Genomic DNA, 25,383 nt, shown 5'->3' with positions numbered 1-25,383 from the left:
CTACCAGGCCAGCTCCCTTCCTGGTGTTTGTCATAAGGGGTCAAGAAAAATTTGGAATCAGAAGACCTGGCATTTACTATCTGCTTGTTCCTGGGCAGTCAATCATATAATCTCTTATAACTTGGTTGGTAAAATGAATATAATGTCCACCTTCTATGGCTTCAACACATGACTATGAAAGGTTTTGAAAACGAAGAGACATAGGTCAGATTGCACTTTGCCATTGATATTAAAACATCTGAATCACAAAGGGATTGTTGGCAGGGACAAAGATTTATTTATTCATTATTTTTTTATGTGCCAGTCCTGGGGCTTAAACTGAGGGTCTGGCACTGTCCCTGGTCTTTTCTTTTTCTTTTGCTTAAGGCTAGTGCTCTGGTACTTGAGCCACAGCTTCACACGCACCTTTTTTTGGTGCTTAATTGGAGATAAGAATCTCATGGACTTTTCTGCTGGGCTGTGATCCTCAGATCTCAGTCTCCTGAGTAGCTAGATTCATAGGTGTGAGCCACCAGTGCTGGGCTCAAACATCTCTTTTTAAAATGTCCTTGGTAATATAGAGTGACATTAAAGAGTGTCTGTGAAGCTAAGGACTATATTGCTCAGTCTCCTTTGAATTTGGGAGGAGGGGAGGCAGTGAAGTTTATTTGCTTTTAATAATAAGATGTGAGCTGAAGAGTGTGACTTTGGAGTCCAGGCAGTTAGAAGTGTATGCACCTTCTCTAATTGTTTTCCTATCTGATGCTGAATGAAAAAACACCAAGGGCCAGAGGTTACAGAGTATAAAATAGAGGGAAACTGAGTCCCTGAACCACTACATGGAAAACAGTTACCTACTGGTCAAGAAAATTCTCATTGGATTAGTATATGAGTAAGAAATACATTTTTATTTTACTGATCCACTGAAGTATTAGGGTTGATTTATTACAGCAGCTAGGTAGTAGAGCTCAGTCAATAAAAGGGGCGGAAACTCAGCACATGACATGAATAGCAGGCAAGATCTAGGCCATTCATGTCCATCTGTGACTAATAAAGTGGCCATCCGGCCACGGCAGTGAAAAAGGATTTATTTTTTTCCCCTTTTCTTCTTTTTATCTTTTCTTTTTTCTTTATTTTTCCTTTCCCTCCCTCCCTCCCTCCCTCCCTTCCTTCCTTTCTTCCTTCCTTCCTTCCTTTTGCTGATCCTGGGGCTTGAACTCAGGGCCTGGACATTCCCTGAGCTTTTTTTGCTCAAGGTTTGTGCTCTACCACTTTATCCACAGCACTGAGATAAAGGTCTCACAGACTTTCTTGCCCAGGCTGGCTTCAAACCACAATCCTCAGATCTTAGCCTCCTGAGTAATTAGGATTACAGGCCTGAGCCACCAGCAACCAGCACAAAAGGATGTCTTTATGCCATATCAAACAGGATTGTCAGGCTGTTTGATGTGTGTTTCTACACATCACTTTTGGACACATTGTAGAACCTCAGTATTGAAGCTAGGAGTAAATAGTGTTGTTACTGTGATCGAACAGAATCTGTGGCTTGAGACCACAGAACTAGTTCTGGGTGGATCTGGACTCTCTGGACCTTCAGGTTCCTGGGCAGCCCCCTTCAGCCCTTTTTCCCATTCTCTGGGGTTTATCCTAGCATCTCTCTTGATTAAAGTCTAACCTCTGGACAATCCAGAAATGACTCCAAAAAATAGAGATGACGCTTCAAATGGATTTTATGATTTTTTTCATCGACCATTTAATCAGCTAAAAGATACTTTTTCATTTTCCACTTGGTATGCTGTGAAAAACAGAATGAACCTTTGAACCAAGACCTTTCCTCAGCTCCTGCTGGTTTTTAAATTTTGCTTCGGTTTGCTTACAGATTTCATGGTTCTGTAATTACTACTTCTGTAGCAGAACTTGTTACTAATACTGCTTTTGTAGTCTCTCTCTCTCTCTCTCCCCCCCCCCCCCCAATGTGTGTGTGTGTTAGTCCTGGGGCTTAACTTCAGGGTCTGATTACTGGCCTTGAGATTTTTTTTTGCCCAAGTTTAGTACTCTATCATCACTTGAACCATAGCTCTACTTCTGGCTTTTAAGTAGTTAATTGGAGATAAGAATCTCATAGACTTTTCTGTCAAGTCTAGCTTTGAACCACGATCCTCAGATCACAGCTTCTTGAGTAGTTAGGATGATAAGCATGAGCCATGGGCACCTAGCTCTTAGCCTCATTTTTTTTACTGGGTGTTTAAACTTAGGCAAGGGCTAAAAGCTCACAGTCCAGAGAGAAAGTGAGAAAGAGCCTTCAATATAAGCTGGCGACCACTCTTTTGTCAGAAGCACAAGTTGGCCACAGTTAGAATCCAGCTCCTTTCCCCCTTCCCTCTTGTATGTTATACCCTGCCACGCCAACAACTGTAGTCATTCTGTGACTACCCTGTGCCTTTAGAATGCACTTCCTTCAAAAAGCAAGACTTCTCACCAATGTAAACCACCATGTAGTCTACTGAAATGTTCTCATCTCCATGAAATCTTTCCCAGTCCCTCCAGGTTGAGTTGTTTTTCACTGGGCTCCCATGATAGTCTGTCTATACCACTTGTAAGTGGGGGAGGGCACTCAGGGCTAGAATTGCCATTTTTATTTGCACATTGGTGTTTATAGGCTTCATGAGCTGCTTCTTCGGACGGAGCAATCACACACAGTAAGGCTCCTCACCTGTCATCTGGATCAGTAGTAGACACAGCACTCAGCAACCACTCCCAGGTATTCCAACCACTAAACCTCCTGCAGGGGTTTCTGCGTTATGGAAATGGCCTCCTTCGGGAATGGGGAATTGGAAACTGCATTCTCTCTGTTGAAGACTTTTGTACCCAGGCACTGAATGGAAGTTTTAGTTGTGAGGAGGAGCTTTGAGGTCGTGGAATAGCATCAGGGCTGAAGACAAGCAAAGCAGAAGAAACCCCTTGGGAGATGAATAGGCTGGGCTCCCTTGGCAGAGAGAAGCAAGTCTGGGAGAGATCATGTGGCACTGGGGGAAGGCAGGATGCGTAGGCCTAGGTCTTAAGGGCTCTTAGGCCCCTATGGCAGAGCTGTGCTTCTTTTTGTTCCACAAGACCGACCCCCACCCCAAAAACCAAGCCTTCATGGTATTGCCCTCCTCTCCTGTTGCTCTTTATTTTTCATGGTTTCTGTTTTTTGTAACTCAAAGGACCTTGATTAAAAGAAATTTGTCTTCCTCTCTCTAAACTGGAGATGTCTTAGGAACTATACTCTTCTATTACCAGATTATGGGGCAATGCCTGGAAAGTGTTCAAATATGTTCACTGAATGAATGATGCATCAGTAAGTGAATGTTGGCTACGCATCTACTGGAAATAAGGGTACCGTTTTCCTGCTGTGCCTTTCTCATACAAAAAGCTCCTTCTTTATCATCACAGTTTCTTTAACCACAAATGTCCCCCAGCTTCTGAACTTCCAAGGCTTGACAGCTAGCATTTCCTTGAAATGTTTCTTTTTTCCTTGAAATATTTTGCTAAAAAAAATGGCTGGCACATTGTCACCTGAGCATGATGGGAGATGACACTTTCTCCTGCATTGCATTTGCTTTAGAAGAGACCGGAGATGGCCTCTGTTCTGTTTGCTGGAGAAACACAGGGAGAAGCAAGCAGAGAGATATAAGTTGAGCTTTTATTTTTTTTTTTTAAACCAACCCAACATTTCCACCGGCAACTGTCAACATAGCTTATGACACAAGCACTATTTCTTTTTTAGTTATTTTTTTTTCTTAAAAAATGTGTTTAAAATTAAACAGCTGTTATTATTATATTTTTCCCCTTAGAAAATGTATTTATGTCAATGCAGAAAGCCTAAAGACCTGTGGGCAGTTTGTGGTGATGTGGTGTGTATTTATCTGTGTTTCTATGTGTATTTTAAAGCCAAGTTCTTTTGAAATTTGTTGGGAAAAGGTTCACAGGACATGTCAATCCATTAAAAAACAAACAAACCCAGGTTCCATGGGGTTATGGTGACTAGGATTCCACTTAAGGGGTGTGTGTGTCAAGAAATGCCCCCCACAGATTGGAAAAGAGCTTCATGAGATTTGAAAACAAGCAGGCACATGGGAGCGGGGAGGATGTAGGGAATTTCAGCCCCTATCTTGTGAAAATGTTTTCAAATGTGGCCTAAGGGCCAGGAGACAAGGAAGGGATCCTATACTCTGTTCTCTTATAAACCTACAAATTCTTCCATGGCTTCAGGAAAGCTATGTCAGCCCTGTTGGTGTGGTGCTTTAGTTGGTGTGGGGGTGATGTTGATATTTCTTAGAAACACTGACATGTTTAATAACAATCTTTTCCCTTACAGAGCTCACTGGTTGAATACCTCTTCTCTTCTGCTTCAGATCCCAGACCAAAGAGATTTGAGAGGCACGAATCCCTTTTGTGTCCCCATTCCTCTTTTTGTCCCACAACCCCCACTTGATAGGTTTTCCTGTTGGCGGTCACGTGTACAGATATGGGCACCACAAGATGCGTAAAGGCTTGGACAGGGAAGTGGACAATTGCTTTTTTTGTTTGTTGTTGTTGTGTGTTTTTATTTGTGCCAGTACTGGGTCTTGAGCTCAGGGCCTCCTGCTCTTGCTTGGCTTTTTCCTCTGAAAGCTGGTACTCTACAGCTTGAGCCACAGCTCCAATGCTGGCTTTTTGTTAGTTAACTGTAGGTAAGAGTCTCACAAGTTTTCCGCCTGGGCTGGCTACTCAGTTTCCTGAGTAGCTAAGATTACAGGTGTGAGCCACTGGCACCCAGCGCTTTGTGTTTGACTTGATTTCAATACAAGTAGTCAAAGCTCCTCCTGCTCCCCAAGTTGATATGTAAGTGTATTTCCACTCAACTTCCATCCCCCATCAAGAGAAGGGGGACAGGAAGACCTCATGGGGGCTAAGGGATAGCTGTGACCCAAATGATGGGAAGATGTTTGTGTCTGAAAGTTCATGCCTCTATCTGTTGGCTCATTTCTGAAGTTCCTTCAGTGGCATCTTTGTTGCTGACATCAGAAAGAAGGCAATAAGCAAAACCTGATGGAAAAACAAAAGCAAGCACAAGAATGATTACAACAAAAAGAACATCTAGACCAGCCACGTGGAGATGATTCATTCTCAGCTGAATGAGAGAATCACAATGTGTCGCATTGGAGACAGGAGGAGGCATCCTGCCCTCAGAGAAACTAGAGACAAAGGAACAGTTGGAAGGTGGGACAGGAGAGGGTTTGACCTTGGCTATGGGTCAAGGACATGAGGGAAAGGATGGAGTAGAGGTGGATTTGTTGCTGTGGTTGGTTTGTAGTTAATTAAATACTTTGGAAAGTGGGTGTTTCCTCCATTCTGCTTGATTAAGACTTGCCCTTTTGGTGACTGCCAGGGCCTAGGTCAGGTGAAGTTCCTGGGGCTCGAGTTCTGATGCTGCCTCTCCAGGGCTGCTCACCCTGGCCCAGGGACTGGTGTGGAAGTGCCCTTCTCTTAGGAGAAGTCCTGGGCCTGCCCTGTAGGAGGCCTTTTTTGGTGGCTCAGAACCCTTTGATGTAGCAATAGGCTTCCAGGGTGGCAAAGAGTATGTAGAGGAGCCACAGGCTCACAAAGAGCCACGTCGTGGCAAGCTTGCAGCCATGAGGGCCTCCGAGCTCCCCGCCCAAGTGGGGTCGCCGTCGGTACAAGAGCACACTGATGCACACAAATGCAAAGATGGTGAAGAGAGTGACGGAGAAGGCCAGTGTGCCCGCTGACACGTGGAATTCCTGTCCCTGCAGGGCCCAGTAGATGGCAGCCACGGACCAGGCCAGGCCAATACCCAGGAAGACATTGACGGCATTGCTGCCTGTGACGTTGCCAATGGAGGCATCGGCGTACACGTCCTGCAGGGCAGCAGCTTTGCTGGCAAATGTATCTGGAAAAAGACAGAGACAGATGACTGGGTAGCAAGAGCTAAGAGACCACTACCAGCTCTGTCAGTCAGGAGCTGAGCGGTCTTGGGCAAGTCACATTACTGATCTGGGTTTCTTGTTCCTGGTCTGCAGAAGCCTGGAAGATTCCCAAGAGCCATTGCAGCCCTGATATTTGCCAAGTGGGCTTATTCTTCTTCCCCACCTCCCACCTCCCACCCCGCCCAACCCCCCCCCCCAGGGGTGGGGGTGTTGTCATTTTATGTCTTCCCAGGAAACTTTGTCATTCTGGGAAGCTGGTTAGAAACAGATTGTAACTGTCATATGTCACTTAACTCTGAGAATACCTATGGATTTAGGACTGGACTTAAGACTCTGATCCTCTGTTATTTCTTCTATCTATTCTTCCCTCCACTTTTCCCCTTTCCTGTTAGGTCTCTTAAGACCTACATAATAGTGATTCTAGGCATCTCATCCAGGAAACCTTCCCTTTCTTATCATTTCTTATCCATTTCTTTCTTTTTTTGGGGGGGGGGGTCCGGTCGTGGGGCCTGAACTCTGGGCCTGGGCGCTGTCCCTCAGCTCTTCAGCTCAAGACTAGCGCTCTACCACTTGAGCCACAGCGCCACTTCCAGTTTCCTGAGTGGTAAGATAAGAGTCTCATGGACATTCCTACCTGGGCTGGCTTTGAACCATGATCCTCAGGTCTCAGCCTCTTGAGTAGCTAGGATTACAGGTGTGAGCCAGCAGTGCCCAGCCCTACCTCATCCTTCACTGGGTAGGACAGAGTACATGCTGGAGAACCATGATGGGGATATCCAAAGAGACACGAGAAAGATGCTGTCTGCCTAACAATGTGTGGGACCACAGGACCTTGAAAGATGTTTGGTTTTAAGTCTTAAACTGTAGGAAAAGGAAGACTACCAGAGATACCAGCCCAACCATTTTGTTTCACAGGTAAACAAAGCAAGGACCAAAAAATTTGTGCAGGATTACACAGTAAGGTAACCAAAACTTGATTCTAAAACCCTCACATTAGGGTATTTTCCAAACAGCTTCAGCCAAAGCCATGAAATCAGTTGTATGGGCCATATAGTAACCTTCTTAAAGCTCCTCAATACTGTCAGCTATGTGTTTTATTTTCTGGAGCAAATGCCAGGACATGGAAGTGCCCCAAGCTATCTGCCTGCCTAGTTTGCCCTGACTTGTCTCATCATTGTCAACATTCTCAGACCTTCCGGAGGAAATTTCTTGCTCTTTCTTGCCTATGACCTTGCCTTTTTTTTTTTTTTGCCTCTGATCCTTTGTTATTTCTCCTCCCATCTATTCCTTTCCCAGAATCTGCCTCTTTCCCTCTAATGGTTTATGTCTCTGAAGGCTTGAATAATAGTGATTATAGGGAATCTCACCCACAAAACCTTCCCTATAGCATTACATTTCTTATCACCTGATTTATGTTCATGTTAGCCAGACCTCTTCATCACTAGTGTACAAATCACTCCACAGATTTGCGTTTGGTTGGGAGAAGAAGTTTTCCTAGACTGTGATGTAGGCTCATACTTCTTCTAGTATTGAACACACTCAGTGTGTCTCCTGAGTACAGAAAGGGTTTTCTTGGTCAAGCCAGCAGACTGATCCCTGATAGTTCAGCCCAACCTTCTGTAGGAGAGTTGTTTGGAGAAACAACTCAGAGCTGGCCAGAACTCAGAGTTTGGGTGTGCTGAAGACCTCAACTGAATTAAATAAGGAATGTGGCCTAATGTAGCCCCTCTATACCTGCTACCTCTACTTGCCATACAGGTTGAGCTTTCATAACAACATTCCTTGAGATCTATCCCTGATCCCATCCTAGCCTAAGTCTCCCTGTTTTACACTTTTGCTTCATGGAATTGATTAGAATTATATTAGAGAGAGTATTAAATATAGAACCCTTTACTAGATTACAAACTCAGGGTGAAGAAGGAAACATACCACTCTCGCCTCTTTCCCTAGCAACTAACACAAAATTGTATCAGGCCCATCAGGAGCTCAGTAAATAGTTGCCCAAGGAATGACCTAAAGGGTGCCTACTCCTGTTTGTAGGTATTTAGAATAAGAAGAGTACGTCATTCATCCTTTGAAAGGACAAATCTCAGTAAGCTTCCCTCTCTCATCTTACTAGGAGACACTTTGCACTCATTGGTCCATACAAGCAGAGAAGGCCAAGAATGCCTGCAGGCGCAAACATTAACTTCTTCAAGCAGATTAAACGTTAGTGTGTTGGAGAGGTATATAGAAGGACATTAGCTGTATTCTTTGCCTTACATTTTAGTGTCCTAATAATACGTTGTAGAGGTTAAGAAAGTAGGACCTTATATTTGAGCAGGTAGCTTAACCTGGTGGAAAGGAACCTCAGTTTCCTCATCTGTCATAAGGAGATAAGCTTCCCTAATTGGTAGGGTTTTGGTGATCGTTGCAAGGACTGAATGTATAAATAAATGGTGAACATCAGTAGTGTTCAGGGAGTGTTGGCTATCACCATTAATACTATCATTAATCTCTTGGATTAACTTTTGTGTAGTGTTAGAACAGCTCTGTGTTAAGCTCAGATCTGAGTTGCCAAAAAGGCAGAAGCAGAATGCAGGGATCAGTTGAAGCAGACACTATCCTCTTTACAAACAAATGCCTCCTGCTCTCACCTGGTACAGAGGTGCCAAATGCCACAAAAATAACAGCAGTGACTGAATCCTTGAGACCAATAGTGCAGCCAAAGTGAGAGGCCAGGTCCCCAATGATGGCGGTGAGCATGCCGATGATGAGGATGGAGACGACGAAACAGGCCCAGCCATGGCAGTACTCGGTGGGGGGCACACAGGCAAATAGCACCTTCCAGAAGACCGTCAGGAAGTGCATGACATAGTCAAAGCAAGATGGCAGCCTCTCCTCCCCTGATTCATCTTCATCCTCTTCCCCTGCTGGAGTCAAGATAAAGAAGCCCAGGAAAGGTCAGAAAGATCATTCATTTATGAGAAAATCAAGTCTAACCCACATTATAAACACCTTTGGCCAGAAGAGTGTAACTTTGCCCGGGCAGCTGGTGAGGCCCAGTCTATGGGAAGCAGAAAACATGAGACTAGGATCCAAATCAGTCATTTGTTTATTGGTCAACTTGAATCCAGAGCACCTGAGTGAGTGTGATAGTTCAGTGAAATAGAAAAGAGGGACAAACAAGCTATAAAGACATAGGGCAGGAAACACGGAAGAAGAGAGAAGAGGAGAAAGAAAGAAAGAAGGCTGGGCTGGCTGCGTTAATTGCCTAGGAAAGGAAAAAAAAGAAAGAAACGGGTCATATGCTCGCTCTCTTTACTGAATACCAACAGGACTCCTCTTGAATTTTCTACCCTGACTTCTATATTAACCATCCAGACTCTGGTCATTTCTGTCCTCAGAGATGGCTGTCATTTCAGATGCTGCAGGTACAACAGAGAGCCAGTACCAGCTTCCCAAGGGCCCCATGGGGGAAGAGCAGAGATGGGTCCCCATTGTCTTTGCCAGAGACTGCAGGCAGATTTGCCCATTCAGCAGCCCAGAAAAAGGTGTGCTGAGGCACACTGGTCACATAAAAGCCAACTGCTTATGTTTGGAAAAAGAAGTCAAAGCCAGGAATCTGGATTCTAAGTCTAATTTTGCATGAAGAAAATCTTCTCTGAGATATATGACTTGTTGTTTCTGGACCTCATTTCCTTTGTGTGTAAAAGTAGGAAGGGTGGATCATGTGGCCTTTTATTCCACTTGTCTCTCAAGGGACACAGGTAGGGCATCTGAGTGAGCACTGGAAGGAGCCAGGTGAAAGTAGGGCGGCAGTAGCAGCAGCCATCCGCCTTCCTGGCAGTACTGTTTTGCTCTGCCTCTAGGACCTTGGGGATGTGACCCTTAGGTTGCCATGACAACAAAGCCTCATGAAAAAGACAAGGCCAGTGGTTCTCTGCAGTACAAGGAGGGCTCAGTGGTGCTGAGAGGCAATGGAAGGGTGGCTTGGAGATACTATCCATCCTCATTCCAGCACCTCTGGGGCCTACCAGTAAATCCAAAAGAGAGTGGCAATCACCCAGGGTGGAGATTGGTCAGAATCAATGTGAAGCATTTTTGCAAATTCCTGTTCCGACAACTCTAAATCATAGTCATTCACAACTTTATAGAAAAGAGAGACCAAACAAGAAAAAAGAAAGGCATGATAGAAATCAGAATCTACTGGGTGCTTATTATTATTATTATTATTATCATTAGTAGTAGTAGTAGTGGTGGTGGTGGTGGTAATAGTATTTTGTGATGATACTGGGGCTTGAACTCAAAGCCTGGGCATTGTCCCTTAGCTTTTCTGTTCATCACTGATGCTTTACCACTAGAGCCACAGCTCCACATCTGGCTTTTTGGTGGTTAACTGGAGATTAGAGTCTCTAGGGAGTTGGAGGCATGGCTCAGTTGGTAGAGTGCCAGCCAATAAGTGAATCATCAGGTACTGAGTTCAAGTCTCAGTCTCAGATCTAAAAAAAAAAAAATCAGAGTTTTATGGACTTTCCTGCTTGAGTTGGCTTCCTCAGATCTCTACTTTCTGGGTAGCTAGGATCACAAGCTTGGACTACTAGCACCTGGCTTAGTGGGTGCTAACTACAGAGTTAGATATGTCTTTCTGAGGAAGGTAGCAATAGTTCTTTGGGGAAAAGGACAATGATGGCAGTGAGGATACTCACTCTTGTTCCCGTTGCAGATCAGGATTTGAAGGCAGACATAACCATATTCTTTAGTTTACTCTCTGATTCTTCCAATAAGACATAGTGAAACATGTGAACATCTAGGACCAGAGCCTTGAAGACTGGATACATCCATGAAGACTGACCCTTCCTGGAACTGGTGGACAGCTGATCGGGTTACACCCTTCCTTCTCAGGGAATTGTGTAATTCCTTCAGTGAGGATATCTTGGGGCCTTGCTTACCTGCACTGACTGTGATTGCCTCCATGAACTGGTCCCTCCAGGAATGAGTTCCCACAACCAAGGCTAGATTTGTCTTCTTTATCAGTTTGTCCACTGTAGTCTGTTAGAGAGAGAAAAACTTGGAACTGTGAGGTTAGAACACTCAGAACCAATGTGGAATCTGGCGCTTTAGAGGAATGAAAGGTGTCTGTCATTCCAGGGGTTCAGAAAGTTCTGTCTGGAATGGACTTGGGTGATATCCTCAGGGACAACCCTCTTATTTCTTTTTCTAAGATTGTAACTTCTGTTCTTGAGTATTCAGAAATATGATAAAGAATAAGAATATGTTGTCAATAAACCTTGCCCTGCAGTAATGAGTTTTGGTGTCTATATTTTTAAAATACAGTTAAACAATTTTGATGGTGCATCTGGGGATTTTCTAGCCCATTGATTCCATAGTCTGTATTATGTGTCCTTACAACATTCTAGCCTACAAATAGCCAGCACTATTTGCTGTGTGTAAGAAATGAGGAAACTGAGCCCTGGCTGGAGGGGAGGGGAACTGATTTGTCTGGTTTAACTTCATATATTTAGCGATGGAAATGGAACAATAACATGTGTTTTCTGTCCTTCATCCTATTATTCAACTAGACTTTACTGATGGCCTGACCTTGAACTCATAGGATTCTTCAATGATGACCTCTAGTTTGGGATGTTCTCCCAAGACTGGTTTTCCCATCTCTGCTATCCTCTTGGCCTCCTCTTCCTCCACAGTCAGCTTCCTGTCTGTTACCTCTGCAAAAAAAATAAAATAAAATAATCAGACTAGGATTCTCTAGGATTCTAAAGCTCAGACTTTTAGACCTGGTCATTGGAAACAGCAAATATCTTTCAGGAATGGGGGCTTTGTATACTTTTCAATGCATCATTCTGTGAGATTCTGAACATGTCATGACCGTCAGACTGTGACAAGGCTTATCCTAGGCCTCGGATAAGCACATCTCTATCTTATACCTGGGTGCACCATCTGAGTCAAAGGCTTTCCCAGAAAGAGGACCAAGTGAAGTCTGCAAGTCATTCAGTGAGATGTGGAGTGGGAAAGAAAAGCCAACTCTCTTGACTTGGTCTAACTGTTGGGTCTGATTCTTTTTCCAGCCACTTCATGGAAGAGTTCTAGGGCCTTCCTACATTCATCCAATGGGAATGTCTAGTAGTTGACAACTGTTTCCAATGTTGTTGACACTATTCTTTCCATGAAAGAGGAAGGGGGCATAATTCTAGGGATATCTACATCTCATATAAAAAAGTGACTACTATCCTCACAATGGGAAACTTGGAAGATTTCCTCCAGAAACTTCCTGGTGCTTCACTGAAAGATTTCCCAGGATTTTGCTACAATTCAAGCACATTTCTTCAGGAACACAAACACTTTGTTCAAAAACAGAAACAGAAGAGAGGTATTCCTTTACTTTCTTCTGGGGCCTCCTCTGTGTCCCCCAGCATCTTGACTCATTTACCAGTGATCCTTTCTCACACTGACTAGTTAAAGATACTTTCTGCTTCAGCTGGTGAGTCCATTTTAAGACTACTTCACCATGAAGACATGTTTTCTGGATTAGAGTGAAATAGAGATTGAATCTTTTTATTCCCCTTTGATTAGAAAATCACTCTTGGTAGCCTGTTTCTTTCAGAGCTCATTTAAGCACCCTCCCATCCCAGGCTACATTCTCACATGCAATTAATTCTTTTATTCAGCTCCATAATTGCTTTCATCCCACACAGTAAACCTCCAAGGGGGACCCTCCAGCCCTTGGATAATCTCAAGGACAAAAATGGGTCAGAGGCTACGAATGGATTCTTTTCTTTTTAGCTGGAGAATTTGTGAAGACAGGTGTGTGTGTGTGTGTGTGTGTGTGTGTGTGTGTGTGTGTGTGTGTGTGCGCGCGCGCAAGAGAGAGAGAAAGAGAGAGAGAGAGAGAGAGAGGATGCCAATTCTTGAGATTTCGATTAAAAAGAATTCACTGAAAAGGCTATAAGCCAAAAGTATAAGTTACTGAGCAGATATTTTATGTAAAGATTTCCTTGGTTGATCTGGATGATGAAGATAATGTGAGAGTCTTCAGGCTCTGATTCCTGAGTATGGTGAGATATTTCACTCAGTGTTTCTAGTAATCTAAAAAAAAAAAAAAAAAAAAAAAAGGTTTGGGAGCTGTCCATGGTGCTGTATCCCTGTAGTAAACAATTATTTCTTGAGGGCCTATGTCCTTTTGTATGTTTCCAAGTCAGCAAGTAGCCTGACTTCAGTAATGTCATTGAATCTGAGTCTTTTATTATTTAAGCCTAGAAGCAAATTTGTGTGCATCTAGGTGTTTGGTTATCTTTGAGACCAACAATACTAGAAACAAGATTGCAAGTCACACTGGGATAAAGCCCTTAGAAAGAGCTACATAGATTCCTTTTGCAAAAATAGGTAGTCTCTTCCTCGGCCTGTAGCTTTAGGCACCATATCATACTGCCTATCTTAGAAGTGACAGTGTTTTTCTATTACTCCCCTCCTAGATTCCCCCATATCATCTTTTACATGTGCCACAGGAAGTTTATACCAATATAATGAGCTCTCCAGTGACACATAAATGTACCTGTCTAACCTCTTGTCTAGCTATCAATCTAGCAGTATATTTATCTGGCAGATTATTGATCAACCTGCTGACCTGCCCACCCCTGTGGTGACAGTTTTTCCATCTACCTTTCCTCAAAAGTCTCATTGGCAAATAACTACTCCTCTAGCTTTGGATATCCACAGCCCCACAGGTACTCTGAATATATCTGTTAACTGATTTGGGACATATACCTTTATGTAAATTCTGATTCAGTGTCTTGAAAGTAATTCCTGCCTTTTCCTACTTTTGTAATGATCATTGCTTTAAATTTCTTGACAGAATGTTAAGTCCGAACTTAAAGCCTAATTAAGGTCTTCTAAATTAACGGCTTCCAGACTGAATGATATAGAAACCTCTAATGGAACAAGAAAACTTTAATAATTCTTTTTTTTTTTTTTTGGGTCCGGTTGTGGGGCCTGAACTCTGGGCCTGGGCGCTGTCCCTCAGCTCTTCAGCTCAAGGCTAGAGCTCTACCACTTGAGCCACAGTGCCACTTCCGGCTTTTTTCTTTTTGCTTATGTGGTACTGAGGAATCGAACCCAGGGCCTCAAGCATGCAAGGCAAGCGCTCTACCACTGAGCCACCTTCCCAGCCCCTTTAATAATTCTTATAACTTATTTATGTAGCTTCTTAGAATTTCAAGTGCCGAGGACTTGTGATCTTGGTATAAAGGACAGGTGATCTTGATTTGGACACTGGCTAATCAAACTCTCAGTTCCAGAGACAGATGTGGAAGAAGGAAAGAGAGGTAGAATATGAGTATGGTGGAAGATTGGACAAGTACTGGAAGAACATGCACTTCTTAGGTCAGACAGTGAATGGGTTATGAATGCTTAGCAGGCATCCTCAAAAAGAAGTGGGGGTATGTGACTGAGATTCTCACTCCAAGTCCCCTGTACTGGCAGAGTAGCTCAGGATTAGCATACTCTCTGTCTTTTACTACCAAATGTTATTAATCATGTTGGCCTTTTTCCCCAGAAAATCAAAATAAAGATTTGAAATTTCCAGGGGATTTAAAGCCTTTATTTAAAGGCTTAAAGATGTAAAAACAATGTCATTTTAGCTTCCATTGGTATTTGAAAGTATGTTACAAATATAATGAAGCTTAAATTAAGTCACAATCATATATATGTATATATATATATGAATGAAGTGGAACAAAAAACCTAATTATCTTACATATGAATAGATATTTTTCACATACAAGAGGATTATTTTCACATACAAGAGGATAAGTAGAGAAGAAGTAGAGTGGGAAAAAGATCAAAACCTTGAGGGAAGAATGAAGAACAGGGTTAGGGACAGATCTTAACCTGCTGGTATACGTAGGAATCAGCACGACAAGGAAGGTGAAGTAATTTTCTTCACAAAAGAAAAATGGAGAAATGTCCTACATTATTTTGTTTAAGGCTATAAGAAGGTAAATGACTTTCCTGTTTACATCGCCTCTTCCTAATCTTAGGGTATAGCCTGAATACCAATAAACTCTGTAAGATAGTTTGCCTTTGAAATGACCTTACACTTTTACTATGTTCAAAGAACTGATGGAATGTAAGATGTTCTTTTGAACGTACTGGAGTGATATCCAAGAGCCTGCTTTGCCTGTACCAAGAGTTATTATTTGCCAGATCTGGGGAGATGCCTGACTAGTTTCTACGCATATAAACTTACCAACAAAGTAGCTGTACGTCCTATGTAGAACCTAGTTCTACACAAGAATCTCTCCAAAATAAAGGCCCCTAAATCTCTATTTTTGGCCCTATCCTTCTTCTTCTTGGTCATAACATACAATGAAAAAAAATGAACCAAATTCTTAGCTATTTAGATGTTAGCTGTGATAAGTTAGAAACTTTCCAGGATCAGTAAAATTCCAAATTACTTAAAAAATTGCTTTTCATGTTCTCATAGCAGCTCTTGATCATTTCCCTTAGGTCACCTGGGATCAAGTATGTTCTTTTGCAATATCTCATTACAATTCTATTGGAAGATTGCTGGTTAGACTTTCTCCATCTCTTTCCCAGCAACCGGAGGTGCAGATGAATCAAGACATAAGAGATGTACCACCATCTTTTGGTAAGTTTCATTTTTTTCTTTCTAGTCCCAGAGAGAATTAGCTATGCATGTACCCACATCCACTGATAGAAATGATGCTCAAGAAATAGTGTACTTCCTTACAATTACTTCATATAGGGAGATAAGTCTTCCAGTCCTTAGGAGAACTTGTCAGGTTAACAAGAGCCTGCTGTTCTTATTAAACAAATCAATGGCCATTGATCTGAAACCAAATAATAGCCTTGGCAAGAAGTAGAACAGAGGAGGAAGATACCTCTTACCTGGAGATAACAGGAGCGCTGTTGGTAAGTGGATACCAGACAAGGGGAAAAAAGAAAAGGAAAGAGTATTAAGGTTCCATCTCGAAAGTATTCCCAAGCTTTTTTCTGGCCAAGTAAGGAAAGCAGTGAGTTTAGTAGGTGAGGGCTCAGGAATACATGCACAAGGCAGCATTTTGGAGCATGCGCAGCAATAGCAGCAGCAAGAGGCATGGGCAGCTGGAAAGGCTGCAGAGCAGTTAAAAGAGAGTTATTCCCACATTTCCCTCCAACTTGAAAATTTCGGAAATGGAGGAGTGAGGACAGGAAGACCAGGTGAGAAGGATATAAACTGATTTGTGATCCACTGGAAAAAGGAGTGAGAATCCAGTTATCATGAAAACTGTCTTAATCACCACAGTGGTTAAGCATGACCATAGGGTTTGAATGGGAACGTGGGGCTTTCGATGTTTGAATGAGTTTGAATGGTACCAGAGTGAAACGGTGTCTGTCTACACTTAGACTCCTACCTCTAACCTCACAATCAGATCATGCTACATTTCCCAGGGCCCACTAAGGTTTTCATGGCTACAAATGACACCTGAGCTACCATGTTGGCCAAAATTTTGATTCCATCCTAAAAGAAGGACCTAGTGAAAAGATAAGTCCTATAAAACGCTTCCTAGAAATGGTTTGTCTTTTTTTTTTTAAATCGTGATTTCCTGGAGGTGAGAGCCATGGGCTCCTCTCATGTTGTATCACTTACAACTACCAAAGTCCCTGTACCTTGTAGTGTTCTATCAAGCTTGGTTGTTTGCTATCTATTTTGGCAATTGCCTTTTCCATAGATCTCACCTAGATTCTCTACCTCTATGTGGCTTTTTGTTTCAGAAAGAGAAGACAACGATCCAGATATTCTGAAACAGAGAGACTATCAGACATAGATGCGAGATGACGAGTACAAGTTTCCCATGTGGCTTGAGAAACGGAGTCAAAGACATATTCAGGCACTGCTTAGGCATTTAATTTGTACTTATGCTAAACTTCCTTAGACTTCAAGGCTCCAACATTTAAAAAAAAATAGACCAATCTTGTGACACACCATGCTTCATCTTGATGGTGTTGTGGTGCATCCTTTATTCCTTGGCACTTGTCAGATAGAAGTTGGGAAACATTCTGCCACATACCCTTGGTACAGCTGGCGACTAATGGAGATTGATGAGAAAGAAATATGTGTGTATGTGTGTGGGAGTTCTGTCAATTGTTACTTCTAGTCATCCCTATGAACGCAACTCAGACCTGGGATCCATCATTCCATATTTACAATCACTGAAGACTTAGAATCTGCATGGTATATAATCAGATGGATGGTAGTTGACTTTTCTCATCTATATCAAGGAAGTAATAGGCCAAGGGATCGCCTCACTACATTGAGATGATTTTCCAAGAGAGATTATTTATTCTGCTTCTTCCATGGGTCTGCATGGAATAAACTGTTCCTGGCCCTCAAGTTACACTGAAGGTGGGAGACTTCCACACATTACTGTACTCAGCTACACCATGTCTCTATGAATCTGAGACTTCCCACTGAGTGCTCACAGACGTGTCTGTGAGATCCAGGAAGGCCAACTTTGAGTGACATGATGCCTTCAGGGTGTTTTTCTTGCTGCTGCTGCTGTGAGAAACTGGAACTGAACTTTCCCCTGTACTGATCCCCAGGGTCGAATGAGAGTCATTTATTTCTGCCTAGCCACTCCAGGGACAAGCAGGAAAGAATAGATCTCTGTGAATCATTAGAAGCCTTTGGGGGCACTTCTCAAGGTGAGTCCCTAGGTATGGAAAGAAGAGGAAAAAACAGGTTCTATTAGTGGAGGGCAGTATTTTCCTTTCCTGTCTGATTCTTCCAGTGATGTAGCTCAGGCCCAACAACCTTGATGGTACTTGGTGTTCTCAGAAGTTTACATTTAGGACCTACTCCACTGCAAGGCAATGTGTTTCCTACTTATTCTTCCATTTATCTCTCACCCCAGATTGTCTAGAGCTTTTAATAACATGTCTGAAATCTGTTTTGTTTACTCAGAATAGAGTCTCCTATTTCAAATCCAGTGCTTTTTTTTTTAAAAAAAAAAAAGAATGCAATTGTCATTTTGACCATGCAGCGTCTACATCATTCTGAATGCCTAAGATGCTCCTATATAGCAGTGATAATGAAAAGCAATTTCCACTATACCGTCTCTCAATCTGAGAACAGCAGGGAATTCTGCAAATCAATAATGGTTTTCACTTGATTCGGAGTCTAGACAATTAGGGTTTATGACCTTTCACCCTATAGTCCAATGCCAGTATCTGAGAAGAACTGAAGAAACTGAAAATTACTTCCCCCCCCCCCCAGACTATAGAGCAGGAGGTTGGATGAGTGAACGTTTTCTTATTGGCAGGTTCCATCTGGGCATCTTCCACACAGGCTTGCTGAAATCTTTGTCTTCTCACATACTCCATTCCCTGGGTCTAACCTCCCCTAGAAATTTGCTGCAATCTCCTTAGGCAGAGAATCCAGCACAAATAGGAAAGTGCCTTCAAATGGGGAGTAACCACAGGCATTTCCATTTAGTCGGGTTTCTTTCCTTTCTTTTACTTATTTTTTCTTTTTTTCTTGTGCTGGTCCTAGGGCTTGAATTCAGGGCCTAAGGCTATCCCTGAGCTTTTTTTGCTCAAGGTTAGCATTCCACCAGTTGAATCACAGCTCCACATGGGGCTTTTTGATGGTTAATTGGAGATAAAAGTCTCATGGGCTTTCCTGCCTAGGCTAACTTCAAACTATGATCCTCCAGTTTCAGCCCCCTGAGTAGTTAAGGTTACAGGCATGAACCACTAGAACCTGGCAAGGTCAAGTTTCTTGAAGAGCACAAGGCTTATTTTAACCCACTCTATGTCTTGCTATTGGTAGGAGGTCTTAGGGGAGGCAGAAAAGAATAGCTCCTTTGTTGGTAGAATAAAGGTATAAATGGACCTTCAAATCCTTCCTCCTATTTGGAGTCTCCGCCTTCCCTCCAGTGCCTTATACCACCCTTTATGAAGCTTTCATCTGCACCTAAGTAGTTGGGAATTGTAGAAATTGATAACTGTAGTTTCCAACAGCCTTGGGTAGTGTATGTTTCCAACCAATCCTGAAGATGTGGGGGTACATGCACAAGAGAGGTAGGAATGAAGTAGGGAAGGTATGGAGGAAACTTCTGAGAATATTACTGGTGACAAGAACTGGATTATTGGCTGGCATATAATGTGAGAAGCAACAGCATAAGAGACCCTCTTCTGGCATTCTCCAGTAGTCAGGTTGATGGCAACATTATATTTGGTGAAGAAGAAGGCAGGCAATGCAGATGGGGAGGAATTCTTCCTCTAGAGCACCACATGGACAGATGTGTCCAAAACAGTGGTGCAGAAAATATCCATAGACAGAATCCAGTAGATGAGGGTGATGGCCAATCAAGTCTGAGAGACCTGTAAAGGAGCTTTGGAAGTGTTGTTGCTAATCCTCTTAGCTTATTGGCTATTTGCTGCTCCCCATCATGCAACTATGAAGTAGTTGCAGACTGACCACTCCTTTTGGGCAAACAAGTGGATTTCACTGCTCCATTCTTTGCAAGTATATCTCTCCTGAAGGATAGCCTGAAGGCCCTTTTCTTGGTCCCCCTCAAAGGCATTCTTACTCACTACCATATCTGTTTCTCTAGCACTTTTACACTGGTAGTGGCTATCAATCATTTTCTCTGAGAGGAAACAAAACAAAAACAAAAACAAAAATCTTTCCTTATATCCTTACATCTATACCCTGGTCACAACACCAAAAGGCTTTGAGGCATGGTGTTGAGATGAACCCATTGGGATGGACCCATGGCAGTTACTGAGGAAAGAAGAGGAGGGCCCACTGCTCTAGTGTGAGATCTCTAGTATCTTGGGATGTGAGCAGTGTCCTCACTTGCAGATGCCAGACAACAGCAGGTGGTCCATGAACCATCTATCAGCCATCTTCAATAGCTGTCTCTCAAAGATCAGCAGCACCACCATCCTATTTCAGAGTCCCTTCCATTGGAAATTCCCTTCCTCTTGCAGACTTTCTAATGCAGAGGTGGCATTATCCTAAAATGGTCTGAAAAAGGACTGAAAAAAAAAAAAACTCGTAGAAGAGGGAAGATAAGAAGCCAGGCAGAGGAAGATTGGCTCAGGGTTTCTGGCTTCAGGACTACCTTTGGAGCCAGCTCTCTTGCTCTCAGAAGCTATGGCCTCTGACTCTTGGTGTTAACACCTCATGCCATAGTCTGTCGACTCAACACTCAACTGGGAAATAACTACATCATGCACTTACCTCCACGAAGGATAGAGGGCCTATGGGCCACTCTACAAGCAAATAGCCTGCCAAGCATTCAGGTTGAGGAATGCAGCAGGAAACAATCAGAACATCATGACACTATGGGCCCCAGCCCCCAGCCCTGGCCCTCCCTTCCCATATTGAATCTCTACTAGAAGAGTGAGGGGTAGCAGGACCAGGGCAGGGTAGAGGCAAGGCATGCAAGATGTCACGTTCCTTTCTTTTATTTTCTCCTCCCCACCGAGGAAGTTTCACATTTACAGGCTACAGTATGGGGGTGGAGGGTAGGGAAAACAGTGGCAATTGGGTAACTGGATAATTGTAGTGTCTGACAGGAAGTAACTCATTAGGGAAATGAAGAGTTGAGGCTGCAGTGCTGCCCAGAAGGCGGGAAAGGAGGAATTTGGAACTAAATTATGACTAAGAAGGCAGAGATGACACCGAAACAGGGTGAGAGCGAGAATATAGGAGGGAAAAGACTTTTTAAATGTCTGTTGGTTGAAAGGAGGAAGAGGAAAGGGAGGGGAGAGGGAGAGAAAGAAAAATAGAGTTGCTTTTGGTTTTTTAATATTTGTTTTCCAGTTTGCTGAACGTTTTCCTTTCCTTTTATTTGTTATTGTTTTGTTTTTAAAGAATCTCACACCTGATATTCCACGTTCCATCCATTTCGGTTCACCAAGGGCAATGAAGAAATTCTCTTGCCTTTCGTATTCCTCCTCATCTACTATTTTAACCCTTATGGTTTTCCTGTAGGGACAACAAGAGAGAGAGAGAATGTGTCGACTGGGTGGGCAGGTTGATGGATCACCTGGAGAACAGCCTTTACAACCATCCCCCATCACTCGGCACATGCAGCCCCGGCCCACCACGGTGCTCTGTGACAGGACTATGGTGGATTATGTTGTTCTCATGTTTTAAAAAAAATAGCCTTAGCTTTTCTTGTCTCCTTGGTCATAATCGTTCTTAGGGGTGAGAGGGAAAAGGAACCAGGAGCCAAGGACAGGTGGGCAAAGGAAAGGAGGATAGGAAGGGAATAAAGGAAGATCTGGGTGATTGGGTGATGGTGGGGAGGAGTGGTTTTAGATCCTGCCAAGGTTAGTAGGAAATGAGTTGGGCAGCACATTCCGGGTGTCACATGGTAACAGTGGCATTTCTTTGGCCAACAGGTAAATGACCTGCCCACTAGAAATGACCCAGAGCCCTTTCACAACAGGCAATATATCCATGGAATCCAGGACCCTGCCCCTTCTTTGTAGCTGTGTCCACTTCTCACATGAGCCTGGTAAAGTTTTCAAATGAAAGTACTTCTGAGGAAGGGAAATTAGAGAAGGAGGGGTGGGAGAGAGAGAGAGAAAGGGGTAGAGAAAGTGAGGCAAGTTCTATTACCTTTCTCATTTTTTAAAAAAATCTCCTAGTGAGTAGTGGGAACCAAAATAGCTAAGTAGGATACAGGAATCCCTTACCATGCCTTTCCCTGTTGGAAAGGGACGCTATAACCCTGGGCTGACCTCCTCTGTGCTGATTAATCTGGGATTGGATTTTCAGGGGTTGAAAGTTTCTTCTCATCTCTGGGTATCTTAAGATAGCATAAAGTCTTTTTATAAATAAGCCACCAGGGAACAATTTTATTTGGAAGTTAGTCCCCTCCAAGAACTGGTTTGAGATTGGGATGTGAGCCTGGTTCTTTTGTGTGGCTTCTCCTGGGCCTTTCTGGAACTCCAGTGTGAGCAAGGGAGTCCCATTAATGAGCCAGCTGGAATTGCCATTCTATTTGGGGGGTGGTAGTAGAGGAACAGGAGGAGGGTCTGGGCTCTAAATGCTGTTAAAGGGCAAAGAGTGAATGAATGAAGGCCTATGTATCTTCAGATCCTCTGAGATTTTTATGACAGTAGGAAGACATGCTTTGCTTTGCTGCCAGAAAAATAGCAAACTGATTTGACCTGATTTGTGGTGCACAGGACTCACTGTACACTCTGTGTGTATGTGTGTTTGTGTGTGTGTGTGTGTGTGTGTGTGTGTGTGTGTGTGTGTGTTTATAAGTACATTTTGGTTGCTTTTGGCATCCTTTGTGGAATATTTTTTCATAGCCTTCTCAGTATTTGTGAGGGCATTTCTCTCTTGGTCCTAAATTTGGGGCCATGGGCTGTGTACAAGATATGAGTCTGGTATCTGCAGCAGGGACTCTAGTGAGGGATGGGGCTGAGACTCTGCACCCATCAATCTGGCCTACAGGGATATGATGACAGCTGGGCAAAGGAATTGGCAGCTCCCTTTCCACACAATGGTCTATCCAGGAACAAATTCTCCAACTTGTGTAGTGGAGACTTTGGGATATGTGAGGTCAATTAACTCTGAAGTGACTTTTACCCTGAAAAGTGCTGTGGACGTGCCGGGGAAGCCTCCACCCAGACCAGAGTTCTCTCTCCCATTTTCCCAGCCTTTTCTATCTCTCTGTCTCTCCCCCTAGCTGTTCTTAAAAGGGAAAGTAGAAGAAGGCAGGCAGGTCTTTGACTAACATCTGGAATGTAAGCCTATACTTTCAGCTCAGTGAAGGTCAGGGAAAGAAATAAGCTTTGATATTAGGAGTGTGACAGATAAGATAGCTCCAGAGGGCTATTTTGGGAAGTAGGATGAACCACAGTCCATATACATTGATTCTCCAACTTCCTGGAGCAATAAGCTTAGCCTTAAGAATAGCTGCTCCGTGGGAATCTGTGCTGAGAGCCTCTTTCCCTCTAGTGCTATCTCTTGCCAGGTGATATCTGGCCATTCTCTTTCCCCTGTGCAAAGCCACTCAGGAGAAGCTGAGAGTTTCATGTATGATATTCTCAGAGTGCTTTCTCTCTCTCTCATTCATACTAACTCTCTCTCTCTCTCTCTCTCTCTCTCTCTCTCTCTCTCTCTCTCTCTCTGCCTTTCTCTCTCTCTCTCTCTTTATCCCAGAGAATTTTTGATTGGTTCTTGAGCATTCCTCTTCTATTTACCATGTGACAGGTTGGCCGGTGTTAGGACAGATTGAGGAGCACAGAGAGGAGAGAGGAGAGGGAGAAGAGAAAAACAGAGTGAGAAGAAGAAACAAGGGAATCAATCAGAAAGGTGGAAGGCAAGAGGAAGAGATTTTGAGAAAGAAAGAAAGAAAGAAACAATAGAAAAGAAGAATGTTAATGTTAGTGTGGAGGACAGGGTACTACACCTTTCTGAATACTCATATCCACCATGCGGGGGCCCATCATCTCAATGAAGTAATTCTTGTTTTTCTCATACGCCTCATCACCAATTACCTTGATGTGAATTGTTTTGCTGTGGATGGAAAAAATAAGTATCATAAACAAAGAGCAAAGTGGGGTGAGCCAGCCAGGAGAAGAAACAGGAGAAGAAAAAAAAACGAACAGAAAAATAAAACAAAAAGAGATTCAGAAAGGTCCAAGTCTACCCTCAAATCACAGGCGTAGGGAAGAGGGTGGCTGCCCCAGACTCCTCTTCAGCCTCAGTGGGCTCTTCTTCTAGGACTTCATGTGGCTTGATGGCATGACCATACCTGAAAGCTGGAGAGAAATTGGGCTATACAGCCAAAGGCTCTAGGTTCTAGGTCTACATAGGCTTCGTGATCTTGGACAAATAATTTAACAATTATATAAAAAGAATGAATAATGCTTACACCATCCCAGGACAGTTATGAGAGCAATCAAATAAATAAGACACAATCCCCCCTGTTTTCTGGAGAGATGTTCCAAGAGCTTCTTGGACACTAAAACCATAGACAGTACTAAGGCCCGGTATATGCTATGACTTCCCCCCTCCCGGCCCTATACATAGCTATGATAAAGTTAAGCACAATGAGAGATACACATAATAATAAAATAGAATAATTATAACAATTTGCTATAATAAAAGACATTTACAACTTACACATTGTATTTCTGGAGTTTTCCATTTAATATTTTCTGACTGGCTGACTGTAGTTGACTGAAAGTGTTTTTCCCCACTTTAAAATTACAATTACTAGTGCATATTAATTGTACATGTTAATGGGGTTTACTTTGACATTTCCATAGCCTGTGTTTTGGTAGTATCTGCCTTTTCCAGGCAATTCCTTTTACCTTCTCCTCCCTGCCTCTCCCTGTAGTCTCCTCTAAAACTGTTCATGAGGAGGACTACTACACAGAGATAAAGGTTTAGGCAATGAGCTTTGCATCCTTATCCCTCTTATTGTTTGGACAAGAAAGAGGTTTTTTTTAGTTTTCAAAATCAGCTGATGTTGACTTAAATGTTTACGTAATAGTAAGAGCCGGAGGGACAAATAGGGTGTGAGAATCTCACCCAGAAATATCATTTCTTCCTTTCTGTATGGCAGTGACAATCTCCAGAACCAGGAGGGTTCAAGTCCTGGAGAAGAGACAGGAGGAGAGAAAAACAAAGAAAAACAACTCACACCAGTCATAGGAAGCCTCAAAGATACTGTCTATAAACAGGCTTCTGCAGTTATCTGGTTGCTGTGGGGTTGCACTAGTGAGAACATATTCTCTCTCTTCTAAGCCCCACAATAATCTCCACAATTAGATTGCTTTGTATGTGAAAGAATACTGTTTTGTAAATGTGAATATAAACTCTTCTTCTTTCTTCTTCTTCTTCTTCTTCTTCTTCTTCTTCTTCTTCTTCTTCTTCTTCTTCTTCTTCTTCTTCCTTCTTCTTCTTCTTCTTCTTCTTCTTCTTCTTCTTCTTCTTCTTCTTCTTCTTCTTCTTCTTCTTCTTCTTCTTCTTCTTCTTCTTCTTCTTCTTCTTCTTCTTCTCTTCTTCTTCTTCTTCTTTTCCTTTTCTTCATTGAGAGATGCTTTGAAACCAGATAGAGTTGGGTCTCTCCCTAGATGTTGCGGATGAGAGCTTTCTGCAGAGTGTGAGGCACTGCTAATGGAGCGGCAGGGAGCAGTGGAGATGAAGAGGTCCCCCAGGATCCCTGGCCTGCACCCACACATATCTCCACTTCCAGACTGCCACCTGAGGCCGGATCTTTGCTTACATGCCTTCATCTTCAGCTTTTTTTTTTTTTTTGCCAGTCCTGGAGTTTGAACTCAGGGCCTGGGTGGTGACTCTGAGCTCCTTTTTGTTCAAGGCTGGCACTCTAACATGTGAGCCACAGCTTCACTTCCTGCTTTTTTCTGTGAGTAATTGGAGATAAGAGTCTCA

The 25,383-nt window shown here is 43.0% G+C and overlaps 2 protein-coding genes across 2 annotated transcripts in view; one reads left to right on the top strand and one right to left on the bottom strand.

Annotated features, from left to right (window-relative positions):
• Smoc1 (SPARC related modular calcium binding 1) overlaps nt 1–3,598 on the top strand; it is a 177,582-nt gene extending 173,984 nt beyond the window's left edge. The window contains exon 16 of the transcript XR_006149445.1: nt 3,587–3,598. The gene's annotated coding sequence lies outside the window, so the exon portion shown is untranslated. The remainder of the gene's footprint in view (nt 1–3,586) is intronic.
• Nucleotides 3,599–4,952: 1,354 nt separating this feature from the next.
• Slc8a3 (solute carrier family 8 member A3) overlaps nt 4,953–25,383 on the bottom strand; it is a 141,685-nt gene continuing 121,254 nt past the window's right edge. Inside the window, exons 3-7 of the mRNA XM_042692605.1 lie at nt 20,843–20,946; nt 11,532–11,656; nt 10,883–10,982; nt 8,588–8,863; nt 4,953–5,914 (exon numbers count right to left, since the gene is read on the bottom strand). Of these exons, the coding sequence (XP_042548539.1) occupies nt 5,538–5,914; nt 8,588–8,863; nt 10,883–10,982; nt 11,532–11,656; nt 20,843–20,946 (982 nt within the window). The 3' untranslated portion in view covers nt 4,953–5,537. The remainder of the gene's footprint in view (nt 5,915–8,587; nt 8,864–10,882; nt 10,983–11,531; nt 11,657–20,842; nt 20,947–25,383) is intronic.

Source organism: Dipodomys spectabilis, unplaced genomic scaffold (assembly GCF_019054845.1).
Source record: "Dipodomys spectabilis isolate Male_0828 unplaced genomic scaffold, ASM1905484v1 ptg000157l, whole genome shotgun sequence".
In the NCBI taxonomy this organism is placed as follows: domain Eukaryota; kingdom Metazoa; phylum Chordata; class Mammalia; order Rodentia; family Heteromyidae; genus Dipodomys; species Dipodomys spectabilis.
The sequence above is the reverse complement of the archived record's forward strand: the minus strand, read 5'-3'. Positions and strand labels throughout refer to the sequence as shown.